This window comes from Anopheles ziemanni, chromosome 2 (genome assembly GCF_943734765.1).
Source record: "Anopheles ziemanni chromosome 2, idAnoZiCoDA_A2_x.2, whole genome shotgun sequence".
Taxonomy (NCBI): domain Eukaryota; kingdom Metazoa; phylum Arthropoda; class Insecta; order Diptera; family Culicidae; genus Anopheles; species Anopheles ziemanni.
The window spans coordinates 71,177,885-71,195,449 of record NC_080705.1 but is presented as its reverse complement, the minus strand read 5'-3'; the positions used below and the strand labels follow the sequence as shown (position 1 = coordinate 71,195,449).

Genomic DNA, 17,565 nt, shown 5'->3' with positions numbered 1-17,565 from the left:
CATATCTACACCTTTCGTTGCTCCAAGCATACCAATTACGACAGCTCCTCCCTCTGCTCCAGCTCCTATAAATGGAACCAATGGAATAAGTTTACTAGGTATGTATTGTAATCAAGGATCGTTTATTATGTGTTTGAACGACTATGATGCTTCTACTTCTAGCTGAAATGCAAGAATTGGCGGGAATGTATGCTTATTGCTATTTAAATCCCGATCCTATGGTGGCAATGCATTTAAAAAATGACCGTAAGTATATTCTATCACAATACTGAGGTTAATTTATTATATTCATATATTTTCTTGTTTATGTGAAGGTCTTTACGCTCCAACGAAACGCAGTTACACGTCCTTGGCCAATAATTTCCATCAAAAATTACCCGTAACCTATACTGAAATAGCGAAGTTTAGGAAACGATTGGAACAAGTCCATGCAAAGCTTGCACAAATATGTAGCTTAATTCAAGTATTCATATCGATACGTGCACAAACCTCAAGACGAAGTACTCCTGCGGCCCGTCGTCGTTCCAGACGATTAGTAAATACGGTACAGAACTCGACCGTTGATTCATCGGTTGTGGTACGTATAGACTTTGTTAGATATTTAAATATTGATATTTATCTTTACGTTGTCATATTATTTTGTAGATAACACTAGATGACGATGGCCCGTTCAATGCACCAGTACCAACGTCGACAACGAGCGGACAGGACATTCCTGTTATTGATGTGGATGCGCTTCCAAATGTGGTACGTATATAATCCAATTTCCGCTTTTTCCAATCACTTCAATTTTGTGTGAGTGTTTTTTTTTCTTTTGCTTAATCCCAGATAACATTAGATTCTGAAGACGAAACCCCACCCCTAGAGTCGTTACGTGACGAGGCCGACAACTCTTTTGAGTCAGAAAACTATGAAATGAGGATAAAAATCAAGTGGGTAAATCGCATTGAGATGTTCACTCTTCGCAAGCATCAGAAATTTGGCGATTTAATCGAAAAACTAGCTACGAAAGAAAAAGCGGATACTAAATCCATTTTGCTGAACTTGAATGACCGCATCATATACGCCGACGATACACCAGACTCTATCGGCTACAAGACATTCCAATTTATTTGTAAGTCCTCGTCAAAAACACGTACACTTGTTTTGAGTACTGATATATTTTGTACTCTTTACCTCCAACCCAGCTGGACGCGTTCTACGTGATAATGCTCCCATAATGACGAAGACAGCAGCGTCTTCCAACGTGAACAGTATTTCACTGAAGGTGCAACTCGCCAACCGGAAAGCGCCGCTTCGTCTGCAAATGGATAAAAATCAAACCATGATCGTGCTGGTAATCAAATGTGCCGAAGAATTGAAATGTAAGCCCGAGGATATAAAGCTTTATTTTGACGGCGATCTGGTGGATAACGGCAGCAAACCCGAAGATCTAGAGCTGGAAGGAGATGAACTTCTAGATATACGTTTGGTGCGCTAAAGGCGGGGTTTTTGTTTTATTATATAAGGTTTGTTTACTAAACTATAATACTATTATTTTAAATCTTTTTTATTATCTCAAACTCGATGACATGTTCCACAAGTTCACAAATATCAGTTTCAGCTTCGACTGACTCAAAATAGATGTATGTAATGTTGGATGTACAGGTCCTTCATGCAATTTTGACCGAACATTTTAGGGGTTAAAGGTGAGCTACGGGCAAATTGTTTGGGTGGTTTGGGATGATTAATAACTTTCAATATTATGAAATAATAATTGATCTACATGCCTATGACTATCCATGTACGCAAAGGGAATAGTCTAGTAAGCCCTCAATGGGCTGGGAAATTACCTAAGCCGATGGTTAAGCCAAAGAAGAAGGCGATATTGTTCGTAATAATTTTAACTTGCTATTAATTAGTTGAAAATATAAATTCCAAAAAAGGGTTTTGAAGATGTTTATCACATGCGAATTCGTTGATAAAAAGCTACGTGGAATACATCCCATTGGGATATAAGCCATAATCCATCACCAATGTATTCTCACTCACTGACGTCTTTTTTTATTTAATCTTGTACAAATGATTTTTTGCTAAAATCTACCAAAAAAGCCGTTTAGACATTAAACTAGATTCTCTTGTGAGTGAAATGGTCAAACAAGGCAGCGAACATGCCTTTCCGATGTTAATTCCGCACTGATCTTACAATACTATCCAACATAGCTGACCGTGTTTCCAGCATCGTTACTCATACCTTCCTTGGTGTGCGTCTTGAGAGCGCCGGAGAGCTGTTTCGCGATCACAGCTTGATGACGGGTTCGAAGATGATCATGGCATACATCTTAAGAGAGCTTTTCCTTCGCGCTGAGCGCAACACGGTTTGACCACGATCGGCGCTTGTGCGAAGGCGTCTCGCGCGTGTGGACTCTCCGGCTGCAGCCCTAGCATCGTCGACTTCAGTTCGCTTCTTGCCGTAAATGTAACTGGCACGCAGGGAAGGATCGTTCGCGAGTGTACAGTGCGTGTTCCGTGTCCGTATGTTGTGCTGTAGATTCGGTCTAACGGCCACCATCATCTTACGGTAATTGTGATCTTCGTGTGCGCCAAGCGCGCTGTGTGTCCAGTGCGCCCACATCGGTACCACTTTTCGCGCGGACCGCCGTCATCTAACGGGTTCTGGTAGAAGGAATTCTGGGTGCCCTAGTAAAAAAGCCCTGGTGCCAGCTCCTCACCAACCTCCGGGAGGTGTACCAGTAGTTCGGTGTGCCGCGAGTTGAGCTGTTTTGTGTCCGACATTCTTCATTAATCGTGTGTTCAAATGTAAGCAAGTACAGTGATCATGAGCTTATATGGGATATTGGGGATCGAAAGAGGTGTAGAAATAGTGCAACGAAGTCAAAATACGTCCTAATTCTGAAAGTGAAATTTCAAAAATAGTTTATTAGAGTGGAGATGTCTCTCTAAAAAAGCTGCCAGCAAAAGCAAAAATCCCTTAAATTATTAGGCACGTTACAAATCAAGACGCGTACATGAAAAGAAAGCAGAGTCTTAAAGGAAGACACATTGGAATTGAGGGACGATTTGATGTTTCGTATGGTTGTGGAGGCTTCTTCGCAGACACCCTACCGAACACATCATCATCATCAACTCCGTACGCGCTTACCATTGATCTCGCATTCCAATCGAAATCCATGCCAAGATACGGCATCTCATCAGCATCATCACCATCATCATGATCATCATCGTCGTCATCGTCCGTTCGGTCCGTCGAAGCCCCTTTCGTTATCGAATTCTTCGTATAACCAGTTTACCACTTTCGAATTTTTCATGCATAGCATGCACACACCATCTCCCGGCACACAAGGGATCCGGAGACTACGCCATGGGGCGCGGATCATGTGTGTCTGTTTTTTCTTTCTTCTGCTTCATCTTATGCTTCTCTGCAGTTTTTTTTTCTTTCTCCCGTAACTTTATTTTCATTTTACTTTTGAGGTCAACACTAACACCAGGCCAGCGGTCGTAAAGGGATTTTCGAAGCCTCCGTTGGCTCTGGTTCCCGCACAGTTTTCCCCGTTTCCCGTCTCTATCGTTCGCGCGTGTGTGTGTGTGTGCGTTTTTAGGGGCCTGTGTTGCTCGCGAGAGAAGCTGCAAGGGTGATGCTGGTGCACAGGGCCCGGTTTGTTAGCTCGTTTTGTGCGGTGTCGCGGGTTTTGATCGACGCATTTCTCCCCGAAACAGGTGGTACGAGTACGAGCGAGCGCTCGCCTAATCCGCGGCCCGCGCCCTGTCGTACCGCAGCGGTGCGACGGACCGCTTCGACGAATCTCGCGAGAGAAAACGAAAGACTTCAACGGGCAGGTAGGCGACGAACCTGTCCGTGGGCTTGTGTAACGCGTCTCAAGTTTATTAGCTTTGTTGCCTTTCTTTGGCATTTTTTTTTTTATTACTGCCCTTACACCACGTCGAGCTGTTTGCGGCATGAACCGGTATGGCAGATAAAATTTACGCCCCGACGAATTTTGTGCGGGCCCCTCGGTGCCTATATGGTCACGCACAAACCCATTGGAATAATCTGTCAAAATGTTTGTTTAACCGAGAAATGGCAGGATGGTGCGACAATGGCGCAATTTTCATCGGCTGCTATGTTTGATTTGTATAATCCTTCAGTGAGCGTGCGGTTTACGTTAGCATAATTAGAGGCACCGAATACCCCCGAAAGTCGACACTCTTCACGTCTAACGCATTCCAAGGATTGTCGGGTGAGAGGGGATCTTTAAAGGAAAATTCAAACCCGCCGTCCAATTATTATAAGCGTGCAGTCGCGCGGGCGCGAGCATGAAAACGACCGCCCCGGCACGCCCATTGAATTATCAGAGCGCGTGATCATCGGAAATCTGCATCTCGATCCGCGCCGGAGCCGCGTCGGTGAAAATCGGTTTTACTTCATTTGATTTCTCTTCGCTTTACTTCGCGCTTTTGTTTTCTCCACGTTGAAGTTGAACGTTTTCTTTGCCATTGTCGATCGCGAAACCCATTCACCGCCCGCGCACTCTCGCACACAAGGCCGGCCGTCGATCGACATCTCTTAGCGTTCTGCAAAACCTCAACGGCGAATGAATTGGTGTCGGGCCGCTCTGGTCGACCTTGAATCCGATTGAATGTTGCCACATTTGTTTGCACTCTATCGGCTTTGCAAACACACGCTAATGAAACCTGCTTGCCACAGGAAACCAATCGATTTCTGCTGTTTGAGTAGGTCCCAGCAGGGTGGTTTCAAGCATCCTGGTGGCATGGCTCGAGAAATTTTTGTCGGCTCTGTTATGCGGCATTCTCAAATGTGGTGGGTTTTGTTTTGTCCGACCCTGCTCACAGCATTTAATGGAATGTGAAGTAACAAAATGATGTTCTTTATCCAAATTTGTCAAAGAATGAGCAAGTGAGATAATGATACGTTACACAATCGCCTTGTATGTTGCCTATAATACCGCTTCTTTAAGATTCAAATAAACAGACGTTTATTTACCCGAAACTCACACATAGTTTGAACTAGTTGATTTTCAATCTCTTCCTATTTTTGAAAGATTATAATTGCACTAGGACAAAACCAAAGTGGCATTATGTTTTAAAACATGAAGAGTTGTTTCATAAAACCAAGCAATATGTTTTTTTATAAATGTTTAATGCGGAAATGATGTTCTTCCTTGAATTACTCGTTTTTCCACCACGAAGATGAAATCTTGCATGCCTATCACTGAGCGATTAACCCTGTTTGTTTTATTGCACAACAACCTTTGAGTTGCTTTCACACCTACTCAAGAGGGTCGTAAATCAAAAACAAATTACTTTTAGCATTTTTTTATATACACTCCAAGGGATAAATAAAACTAATCAGATACGATCTGATGGATATACTTTTTTTCGCTCGTTTTCTGTACCTCTTCCATCGAATACACGTGAAACTTTCCACCTCAATCCGACCTGCAGTAAACCAATCGATGCCTTTCTCCCACTATTAGGTGTCTTTGACAAGGCCAGGAGCAGCAGCACCCAACCCAGCGCCTAAATATGACACCAATTACAATTGCCAATAATCCGTTCAAGACGCTGCTCCTACTCGCGTGTGCACTAAGCACCGTTTCGTGTGCGTGGCGCGCGTGCACCGACCTGGACGCGCTGCTCAAGATACCATGCCGGTAAGTGTTCCAAATTTAAGACCATCAAGCCCGGGCGACCAAAGCAAGCGAACCCCCGGCCATTCCGTCATGCCCTGGCGTGGCCCTTCCGTCCTTCATCCGACCATCGATCGATCCACCCTAGTTTGTTGGCCTAAAATTTCACACCATTTCGTTTCGTCTCGAGACGAGGGCCACCGAAGGCTGGGCATGGCGGAAAGTCATTTTTAAACTATTGGGATCAATACGGGGGTTTTCACGGCCAAATCCGTTGGAACGTTTCGTGCGCCGTTTCCTCACTTGTTTTGTTTCTTTCTTCCTTTACCACCCGGTTTTCCTCACCTCTCTCCAATAGATGCAACATCGAAACCGCCGGTAATAACAGCCAGCATGTGTACGTGAACGTAAACTGCGACCGGACGACGCTAACGGCCCCGTTTCCGAATGGCATCCCGATCATTTCGTTTTCCCAGCGCAGCAGTGGCCACCAAACGTTACCGGTAGGTGTTCGGGAGAGACTGCGGAGATGTTTTTTTTTGTTGAGGATTTCTATTTAAAAAGGGTGGTTTCACTAAATCGATCAAGAATCAAGAATGCGGCAATAATTCTTCAAGCGTGGCTGTTATTTTATACGGGATATTTTATGTGAGACGTTCTCCTAAGTTTTCCCGATCGAACAAACAGAGAAAGTCTCATAAAAAAAAGAATAATGTAGAAATACGTGTTAAACATTTTTTTGGTATTGGCACTAGAAATGCCGGATCAGTTAATGTGTTATATTATTTTTACTGGTGCGGTTCCTTTCAACTGCAATCAATTGGTACAAACTTGGTGAATGCATTAAAGTAATTTTTTTAAATTAAAGCTACAAATAGATACAATAAAATATCCTCTGCTACTGATAGTTGTGTGGCGATCTAACCAGCGTTGTCGAAACGCGACTTAAGGAAACCACACGCGCCATCTGTGGGAAAACGTGATAACCACAGCGAACACTATAAAAGCGCAATGCACATTGCCCACTCTCTCTCTCTCGTGTCCGTTCTTCGCGTTCGAAACGTTCCTCGTAACCTGTACAAATTAACAAATAAAAAAGGAGGTTTTATTCAAATCGCCAAACGTTTAACCACTAAACCTCCACACTGGTGACCCCGACGTGATCGGCGAGATCACGCACCACAGGTTAAAAAGTAGTGTTGTAAAAGTGAAGTGCAAGAACTCCGGAACGTTCTCAGTGCACAGAAGCCGCGATATCGACCACGTGAAGTTCCAGGAATCGCTCGCTACCGGCTAACACTTCGCAGAACGAACGGTTGCTACCAGCAGACTTCCACGAAGCAACGCTCGCCAACGGCTGAGGTTTCCGTAAAAAAACGACTCTACTGGCTCACCATTCTACGAACGAACCAGCGTGCTCCTCCACGAATTATCCGCTAGCTGACCAACGGAAACCACCAACGGAAACTGATTACGGATAACGGTTCTAGTTTTACACGTAAGCCAGTAAAATGTTGACACGCAGCACTATTAAGCCCAATCCGAACGCCTCGCCGCCTGCTGACCTAGACCACACTAGCGATCCCGACACAAGAGCAGAGTCGCCAACAGGAATAGGGGAACCATCATCCGTGCCACCTGCCAACCCAGAAAACGCCCACCTCGATAATTACCATGTACGCCTACCGCCCCCGGAGATGGATACTCGCGATCTACAGTCCTTCTTTTGGGTGCTCGAGCATTGGTTTGCGGCGACCGGCATTACATCACGCATGGACCAACGCCGATTCCATATTGTAATGGCCCAACTACCAGCGAAGATCCTTCCGGAAGTGCGACCGCTGTTAGAACACCCGCCAAACCAGGAGCGCTACGACTTCGTCAAAAGAACACTGATTGCTCACTTCGAAGAATCGCAACGGAGTCGTATGCATCGGCTTCTATCCAGTATGGAGCTGGGGGATAGGAAGCCCTCACAGCTGCTGACGGAGATGCAAAGGACCGCCACGAACGCCATGTCCGAAGCAATGCTCCTCGACCTCTGGATTGGTAGGTTGCCTCCAAACGTTCAAGCCGCCGTAATTGCCGCCCGTGGAGATGCAAGAGACCAGGCACGCGTGGCCGACGCGGTCATGGACTGTTTGGTTAGCTCAGCAAACCACGGAAGTCGCTACCCCGTATCTGCGGTTCACCAACACGACGATCGGCACATTGAACGTGAACTTGCGGATCTTCGTCATCAGGTCCAAAAACTTACGGCAGCCCTACAACGAGAACCTCCCCGTAAAAAGGATTCCCAATCACGCGCACGAACTCCATCGCGCGGATCGCCATCACCTGTGTCAAAGGAGTGCTACTACCATCGCCGTTTTGGAGCTGGGGCCCGGCGTTGCCAGCCGCCTTGTAGTTTCAAAAGCCCGGTGAACACCAACTCTGACACAGCAAACAGGTAGACTCCGTGGCTAACGAGAGAAACCGACTCATCGTCGTGGATCGTCGTACTCATCGACCCTACCTGATCGACACGGGCGCTGACGTTTCCGTCCTACCCCGAACATGCATACCACAAGAAACCAAGCCTTCTCTGATGCGCCTCTACGCCGCCAACGGTACCCCAATCACCGTCTATGGACAGACGCTGCACGAACTGGACCTCAGCCTGCGGCGTCCCTTCCTGTGGAACTTCGTCATTGCAGACGTTGGTTCTGCCATCCTGGGAGCGGACTTCTTGCGCCACCACGACCTCATGGTGGATCTGCGAGGGGGGTGTTTGATTGACAACAAAACGAAACTACGTGCTCCAGGAAATACAGATCAGACTAGCGTGGAAACCATCCGCACGTTTGACGTCACGTCCAGCATTTCTGACCTACTTCGTAAGTACCCGCAACTAACCTCTCCAGACCCTCTTGGTACCACACAACACACGGGAGTATCGCATCGGATTGAGACCACCGGCAAACCTGTTTCCGCTAGAGCCCGCCGACTTGCTCCGGACAAGTATGAGGCTGCTAGAGGAGAGTTTGAGGCCCTTATGCGACTCGGCATCTGTCGCCCGTCTAATAGCTGTTGGGCCAGCCCTCTCCACATGGTCCGGAAGGCGGACGGTACCTGGCGTCCCTGCGGTGATTATCGCGCACTAAACGCACAGACCGTCCCCGATCGCTATCCACTTCCGTACCTGCAAGATTTCACGATTCACCCACGAGGTAAGTCTATATTTTCAAAAATAGACTTACACAAAGCATACCATCAGATCCCGTTACACCCGGAAGATGTCCCAAAAACGGCCTTAATCACACCATTCGGCCTGTTCGAGTTTATCACAATGCCGTTTGGATTACGAAACGCTGCCCAAACATTCCAACGATTGATCCATGGTGTGATGAGAGGCCTAGACTTTTCATTCCCTTACGTGGATGATATTATAGTCGCTTCTTCATCAACCGAGGAACACGAACATCATTTGCAGCAGGTTTTTGATCGACTCCAGGAGCATCAACTAAAAATCAACCTGGCCAAGTGTGAATTTACCAAACCCGAAATAAACTTCTTGGGACATCGTGTAACAACTAAGGGGATCCTACCACTGCCTGAAAAGGTAGACGCCATCCGCGCATTTCCACGCCCGGAAACGGTCATGGGCTTGAAACGTTTTCTAGCCATGATAAATTTCTACAGACGTTTCATCCCTCACGCGTTGGAAAAACAAGGGCCACTGATAGCAATGACACCTGGAAATAAAAAGCGCGATAAGACGCCACCAGCTGGACCCCCGAAACTATCGTAGCTTTCGAAGAATGCAAGTCTCAACTGGCTGAAGCAACTCTCTTGGCGCATCCAGACCGCGACGCTGAACTTTCTCTGTGGACGGACGCCTCCGATTTTGCAGCGGGAGCAGCTTTACATCAAATGATCGACGGAGAGATGCAGCCCTTGGGCTTCTTCTCCAAGAAATTCAAGGCTGCGCAGCAAAAATATTCAACTTACGATCGTGAGTTGACCGCCATGTTCCTCGCTGTCCGCCACTTCCGTCATCTCCTAGAAGGGCGAAGTTTCCACATCGTTACCGACCACAAGCCACTAGTGTACGCGTTCCAGCAGGCGTTGGACAAGGCCTCGCCTAGGCAGGCGCGCCAACTGGATTTTCTCGCGCAGTTTACGTCCGACATACGGCATGTGAAGGGACAGGACAACGTGACGGCCGACCTCCTGTCTCGGATAGAAGGCATTCAGTCTGCGACCAGCATAGACTTTGAGGAGTTGGCCGAGGACCAGACACAAGATCCGGAGCTGGCAGACATTATCAGCGGGAAGACTCGAACGGACCTAGTCTTACAAGAAATCGCAATACCCGGCAGCACACGCAAGCTGTTCTGCGATTGTCCGACTGGTATTGTTCGACCATACGTCACCAAACGGTTCCGGCAACCTTTGCTACACTCCATACACGGTATGAGCCACCCCGGCGTAAAGGCGACAACAAGGTTGACCACGGAACGATTTGTTTGGTTAAACATCCGTCAGGACTGTGCAAAGTTCGTTCGAAACTGCCTCCAGTGCCAAGCCAGCAAGGTGCAGCGGCACACGAAGAGCCCACTACAGCGTTACACCCCACCGGAGAACCGTTTCGCCCACATCAACATGGACATCGTTGGCCCGTTCCCGGTGAGCAACGGCAACCGTTATTGCCTTACGGTCATTGACCGATTCACGCGCTGGCCAGAGGCGTTCCCGATTCCGGACATCACCGCGTCGACAGTAGCCTCAGCATTACTGAGCGGTTGGATAGCCCGTTTCGGAGTGCCAGCCTACATCACGACGGACCAAGGGAGGCAGTTCGAGTCAACATTGTTTGCTGAACTGACCAAGGCACTGGGAATCAAACATCTCAGGACCACGGCATACCATCCACAGGCGAACGGCCTCATCGAGCGGTGGCACCGGACACTGAAGGCAGCCATCTGCGCCAAAGGCAGCATACATTGGGCCGAGCACCTGCCTATCATCCTTCTGGGCCTACGGACAACGGCGAAAGAGGACCTACAGGCATCCCCGGCGGAACTAGTGTACGGGACGACGCTAAAAATCCCAGCACAGTTTTTTAATTGTCCACCACAGACGACACCCCCGGAGACATCAGACTTCGCTCGATCCTTCACAGAAGCCATGGCCCATCTACAAGCACCATCCACAGCATGGCACTCCGGTACAAACACGTTCGTGCATTCTGACCTGAAGACATGTACCCATGTTTTTATACGGAACGACACCATACGACCGGCTTTGACACCGCCATATCAAGGTCCCTATTTGGTCATCAAGCGCGGCGAAAAAACTTTCCTCGTGTCGATCAATGGTAAAACCTCCACCGTTTCCATTGACCGCCTCAAACCGTGTTACCGCCCCGCAACAACCTCAGAGGAACTGCCAGCAACAGGTACTGGAACACCAGCTACTTCATCCAGAGCCCCAGCCAACTTGGCCAACGGAACATCTCCGACGACAACCACCGGTTGCGCGAAACCAGCGGCGACGACGGACCAGTCGCAGCGCAACTTATCGCCACCTTCTACAGATTTCTCGACCGGAGTTACACGATCCCAACGTAGAGTTTTCATCCCAACGCGTTATCGGTAACTCCCATCTAGAGGGGGAGTACTGTGGCGATCTAACCAGCGTTGTCGAAACGCGACTTAACCTTCAGATCTACAACCGCCTACCCGGGTAAGTTTTGCCCTTTTATTTTGCAATCACTTCGAATTGAACAGTTATATCGACTCGAAATTCCTGGAATGCCTCAAGCAACATGTTCTCTATCATTCTGCCGAAAACCGACCTTTTATTTTTATTCTAAGTATTTTTTTACACCATTTTTCTATTTATACCCCTTAAATCTACAACCGCCTACCCGGGTAAGTCATACGTTTTGTACGAGAGTTTATATTTTTCTGTACCAAGACAAACCACCAGTAGGTGAAAGGAGGTGCCTCTCGGGTTTTTCTTTTTATATTTATATTGAAAACAATCCAAATTTATCTAAGACACACTATGAAAGACTGTTTTACTCCTCGAACTCCTCGAACAATTAGTAATCAGATAAACTCGAAGACGATGTACAAATATGCAAATTATGCTACATTTTGGACCACACAGCGGCAACGAAAGCATTCTAGGTGAACTTTTATAATTTTCTACACAAAATAATAATTTATTAATTGCAAGAAAATCATGATGCAACGGGTTGAATTAAATACAAAAGAAACTGTTATCGTTTGAAACAAAACGATCGAATTTATGTATATGAGCTAAGTTTTAAAATGTTAAGGCTTAAATATTAGTTGTAACAATGTATAATGAAGAATTTTCTCCAGATATGCCACTGAATTTACTGAGGAACATGAACATTTCCAAAACGTAAAATTTAATAGAAAAATATTTCTACATCTTTGAAATTTCAATTTATAAGCAAAAATGTTGAAGGCACCAAGAAGTTACTTCACCAGAAACTTAATAAGTATAAACAAACACAATAACTTATTGAAAATGTATGGTTTACAGAGTTGGCGATTGTAGATCCATGGGATAAAATATATTTGAATGAAAAAATTACTTACTTATCGAATTTTTAATATTATTATTTGAATGGGATGTGTTAGAAAACATTCTTAAGTATCATTACTGAAAATTTCAACTCACTACGGCATCTAGAACAAAAGATATTAGCTTTGAAGCACAGCAAAATGCAAACCCCCATACAAAACGTATGGCCTACCCGGGTAGGCGGTCGTATGTTAACGTAGGTATTTTTGGTCGTAGACCTGAAGGTTAAGGAAACCACACGCGCCATCTGTGGGAAAACGTGATAACCACAGCGAACACTATAAAAGCGCAATGCGCATTGCCCACTCTCTCTCTCTCGTGTCCGTTCTTCGCGTTCGAAACGTTCCTCGTAACCTGTACAAATTAACAAATAAAAAAGGAGGTTTTATTCAAATCGCCAAACGTTTAACCACTAAACCTCCACAGTTGTAATGTTTCATGTTATAATACTGAAGATATTTTTCAGTTTCTTTAGAAAATGTTCAAAATGATTAAAAGTTTATTTTCATCATGCATTTTTGGATTTGTTTTTTCAATGAGGAATATTTGTTTGTACATTAGAGGCATGAATGTTTTTTTCTAAGTCAATTTGTTTAAATTCCTTCACTAATGTTACATGTAATATTTACCAATAAATTGTTCATCTGGCAGGATCTGTCCATTCTGAATACGTCGGTGCGAAAGCTTGACTTTTCCAACAATGCCCTCCGGTCGTTCGGCACCAAAGCCCTATTTGCCAGCGTGGCCCAAGACTTGACGGAGCTACGGCTGGCCAACAATCTGCTCGGCGACAGCCTGAATCCCATCCTGTCCACCGATGTTCTGCAAGCGCTCGGTTCGCTCAAACTGCTCGATCTGTCCGGCAACCACATCATCGCCCTGGAGGAGAGCATCTTCGATGGTAACCGGCGGCTGGTGGAGCTGTACCTTGACCAGAACAAGATTGCCACCGTACCGGTGGCCGCCCTTAAGGAGCTGCCCGGCCTGAAGCTGCTGTCGCTACGTAGCAATCGCATCGACGCGCTTGAACCGGACGCGTTTAACTTCACCAATAAACTGGAGAGGCTGGATCTGCGCAACAACCGTATCCGGAGCATCAAATCGAAGGCGTTTGCCAGCCTGGCCAACATGAAGGAGGTCCTGCTGGCGGGCAATCAGCTCAGCCACCTAGACGAGCGGGCCCTGGTTGGCATGGACATGCTGCAAAAGCTCGATCTGTCCGACAATCTGTTGCCCGAGTTTCCGTCGGAGGCGCTCGGATCGGTCGTGTCGCTGAAGGTGCTTAACATTTCGCTCAACAACATCGCCAAGCTGGAGTTCAACCATCTGGCGCAGCTGAGAAATCTGCAAATTCTAGATATCAGCCGCAACACGATCGCCACCATTTTGCCAGGAACGTTCCGGGAGCAGTTGCTACTGAAGTATTTGGACCTGAGTTTAAATTCCTTGCGAACGGTAAGTTTCCAGCAATCCTTAACATCTTGTGAACTCGATTCGACATGCTAAACTAATATCCTAGTATTTATTTTTGATTTTTCTGTTTGAAATTTTGCTCTATACCTACGCCTTTTTATATCATCGGAACGGATTTCAGATACGAATTGGATAAATATCCAATGCTTCTGTCTCAAAGTTTTTATTTAACAGAGCATATCCGCGCTCTTACGTTGGTTAGAAATATGTAGTATGTTGGTTTTCTAATTTGGATGTTGTTGAACGAAAAATATTCAAACATAATTCGAAAAACAATCTTCTACAATAGCATTTTCTCTATTTCTATTCAAAGATTGAAGATGACGCATTCGAGGGATTGGATAACTTACAGACGCTCATTCTTCGCGACAACAACATTCTACTCATTCCAGGCAGTGCGCTCGGTCGCCTGCCGAAGTTGTCGAACTTGTACTTGGACTTCAACCGGGTGGCGGCACTCTCGTCGAGCATTCTGAAATCGATCAAGCCGGAGAACATCCGTTATCTTTCGCTTTCACGCAACGTGATCCGCGAGCTGCCAGGGGACAGCTTTGCCGCGTTCCGCAAGCTCATCTATCTCGACATCTCCGGGAACAGTCTGGGTGTGATCAGTGAGGACACGTTCAAGGGTCTCGAGGGAACACTGCTGGAGATCAAGCTGTCGTACAATCGGATCGCCTCACTGCGCAAGATAGCGCTGCCCAAGCTGCGCCGGTTGGATCTGAGCTCGAACAATATCGACGATCTAGCGATCGACTCGTTCCACAGCCTGACCAGTCTGCTGTATCTGAACGTGAGCGGAAATGAGCACATCGGACAGGTTACGCGCACTATGATCTACCCGCTGACCAAGCTGCAGGTGATCGACGTGAGCCACTGCGGACTGAAGACGCTACAGGCCGATCTGTTCCACAACAATTCCGACCTGCGCATCGCGATGCTGAACCATAACCAGCTGAAAGTGATCGAGGAGGGTACCTTCCTGAATCTGAACAACCTGTTCGAGCTGTCACTTGCAGGGAATGGACTGGAGCACCTGAAGCCCCGATCATTCGTCAATACGGTCAACCTGCGCACGCTTAACCTCCGCCAGAACGCGCTGCATGAGATGCGGGCCGATATGTTTACTACCGAAACGGCTCTAGAGGTGCTGGACGTTTCGCACAACGCCTTGAAGAGCTTCACCGTGAACACACTAAAGATTCATCCACGATTGCGCAAGATTCTCCTGGCGCACAATCGACTGGAAGTGTTCCCGCCTGAGCTGATCGCCGGCCTCGACCATCTGGAGGTTATCGATCTGTCCGGTAACCGCCTGTCCACCATCCAGCAGCTCGACTTTGGTCGGCTGGTGAACCTACGCGAACTGTATCTGCGAGAGAATGTGATCGATTCCGTGGCGGACATGGCGTTCCATAACTCCTCGCAGCTGCAAGTCCTCGATCTAGCGGCCAACAAGCTCGAGCGGCTCTCGGAACGTTCGTTCGAGGGTACGCTTCGATTGGACACGCTCGATCTCAGCGATAACAAGCTAACGTCACTCCCGGACCACGTGCTGGCAAAGAGTCGCGTACATCGTCTCGAACGGATCACGCTGGCGGGCAATAAACTTATGGGAGTACCAGTGGCCGCCTTTGGCGATCAGCACGAATCTCTGCAAACACTGGACCTGAGTCGCAACGCAATTCGCGAGGTCCCGCGAGCAAGTCACATGCTGATGATCAATGCGAAGAATGTCGACTTCTCGTACAATCCACTGTCGCCGGAAGCGATCGCGACGGTGTTGGGGCAGCCCAAAACGGTGCGCGCTCTCAATCTGGCCGGTACGGGCGTTCGTGAGCTTCCAATCCTGGAAACACCGTACCTACGGAGCCTTAACCTATCCCATAACAACATCTCCGCCGTTAGCTCGAAAGCGTTCGAGAAGGTGACGCTCCTGGAACAGCTTGATCTCTCGCACAACGCGATCGCCGATGCTGATGGACTGCGGGATATTTGGCCAAAACTGGGTCTGCTCGGGTATCTGGACCTTTCGAGCAACCCGATCCGGACGATCACCGCCACAACCTTCGAAAGACTGGATGGCCTAACGGAGCTGTACATTCGCGACTTACCCGAGATTACGCGTCTTGAGAAGAACGCCTTCAAGCCGCTGAAGGACCTTGGCGTCCTCGAGGCTTATCAGTTCGCCAAGTTGGGTTACATCGATGTGCAGGGAATAGTGAAGGAGCTTCCGGTGTTGGCTGCAGTTGACATCGAAACAAAGGACGCCAACCTCGAGTCGGACCAGCTGCAGGTGATTCACCATCCGAAACTGCACACCCTCGGTCTTCACGGGTACGCTCTGCAAAGCATCTCATCGGGGGCATTTGCCGGGTTGCGTAACAAGTATCTGACGGTGAGGCTGCACAACACCTCACTGACGGCGCTTCCTCCGGCTCTACTGCTTCCACTGCCACGTTCGGCTCACATCGACTTTAGTGTCGCCGGGTCGAAGGTAAATACGTTGACCCAACCATTCCTGGGTTCACTGGATGACCGAAAAAACACCATCAAGATCGATGGGCTAGCGACGAACCCGGTAAGGTGCGACTGCCAGGCACGTGCCTTCCGGCGCTGGATTCTAGCGGCGAAGGTAAACGATGTGCGGTGCGCCAGTCCACCAGCGGTGGCGGGCAAGCTGCTAACCGAAGTCGGCGATATTGAACTCGTGTGCGAGGGTAAGGGTTCGACGACGCGAACGACGATGGCATCATCGTCCACAGCGACCACCGGTAGCCGGACAACACCCACGATTAGCTTCTACAACTACACCTCGGAGGTGCAGATGACAAAGACGGCCGCCACCACCGAGCATGACATCATCTGGAGCATGCCGCCACTGTCCTCTTCGTCGTCGTCCTCGACGACAACGCGAACGAAAGGTTCGAAATCGAAGATCGCGTCCGCCGCGTTGCCCCCACTGAAGAAGATGCCATCGGCGAATGACGACACACTGATCATTGGCATTGTCGGTGGTGTCGTGGTGTTCATCTTCTTGCTCATCATCTGCATCTGCATCTGCCGGCTGAAGATGAACAACGATAGCTACCAGCATCATCACCATCAGCACCACCGTGGGCCACCGATGGCAATGGGTGTCCCCGGTACGCTCCAGGTGAACTATACCGGCGGCAAGAAGGGACAGCAGGCGGCGGCCGCGGCAGCAGCAGCGGCAGCCATGTACCCCACGCTCGGACCCCAGTACGCCCAGAGCTACGCCACGCTCCCGTACAAACCGAACGGGTCGCCGACGCAAGCCCGACCCAGCTACTCGACCATCGGGCGAATACCGTACCAGTACCAGAACCACTCGCTCATGTCCAGCCAGTCGGCACACCACCATCACCAGCAGTCGTCCGGTCCGGGAACGCTCACACATTCTTCTCACAATCCGTACATTGTGTACCAGGACGATAAGGTTTACCGATAGGGAGCACTAAGCTTCAAAGTGCTTGGAAACTGGCCATCAGGGAGACGAGCTGCTTCCTCGGGCTGTGTATGCCGGGGAAGTGGTCCTCCTCCTGGGTGCGTTGTCCGTTTCACTTGTAAAAGTGTGTTTGCCTGTGTTGAATGAGTGGGTTTTTTGCATGATCGTTAAGTGTGAGTGGTTTTAATTGTAACTCTACAAAACTATTATAATTGTTCATGTTTTTGCCTTGCCGCTTCTGGTGGCGTGTGAGGGCGAGTAAAGCGAAACGGTTTGAAAAGGGAAGTAGTACCTAAGGGTCGAACGTGAAACGGAATTGAAAGACTATCCTTTCTTCTCCATGCACTGTTTCAAGAGAGATATGGAACCTAA

General features: G+C 48.0%; 2 protein-coding genes across 2 annotated transcripts; both read left to right on the top strand.

The window, feature by feature from the left end:
- Positions 1-833: 833 nt before the first annotated feature.
- On the top strand, positions 834-1,537 carry LOC131281103 (DNA repair protein Rad60). Its single transcript, XM_058310357.1, has 2 exons — positions 834-1,114; positions 1,188-1,537. Exons 1-2 carry the CDS (start codon positions 916-918, stop codon positions 1,478-1,480), a joined length of 492 nt encoding a protein of 163 aa, XP_058166340.1. The 5' UTR covers positions 834-915; the 3' UTR covers positions 1,481-1,537.
- Positions 1,538-5,544: 4,007 nt separating this feature from the next.
- On the top strand, positions 5,545-17,196 carry LOC131281248 (chaoptin). Its single transcript, XM_058310521.1, has 4 exons — positions 5,545-5,672; positions 6,007-6,151; positions 12,903-13,706; positions 14,038-17,196. The coding sequence occupies exons 1-4, from the start codon at positions 5,545-5,547 to the stop codon at positions 17,194-17,196; spliced, it is 4,236 nt and encodes a 1,411-aa protein (XP_058166504.1).
- Positions 17,197-17,565: the final 369 nt, after the last annotated feature.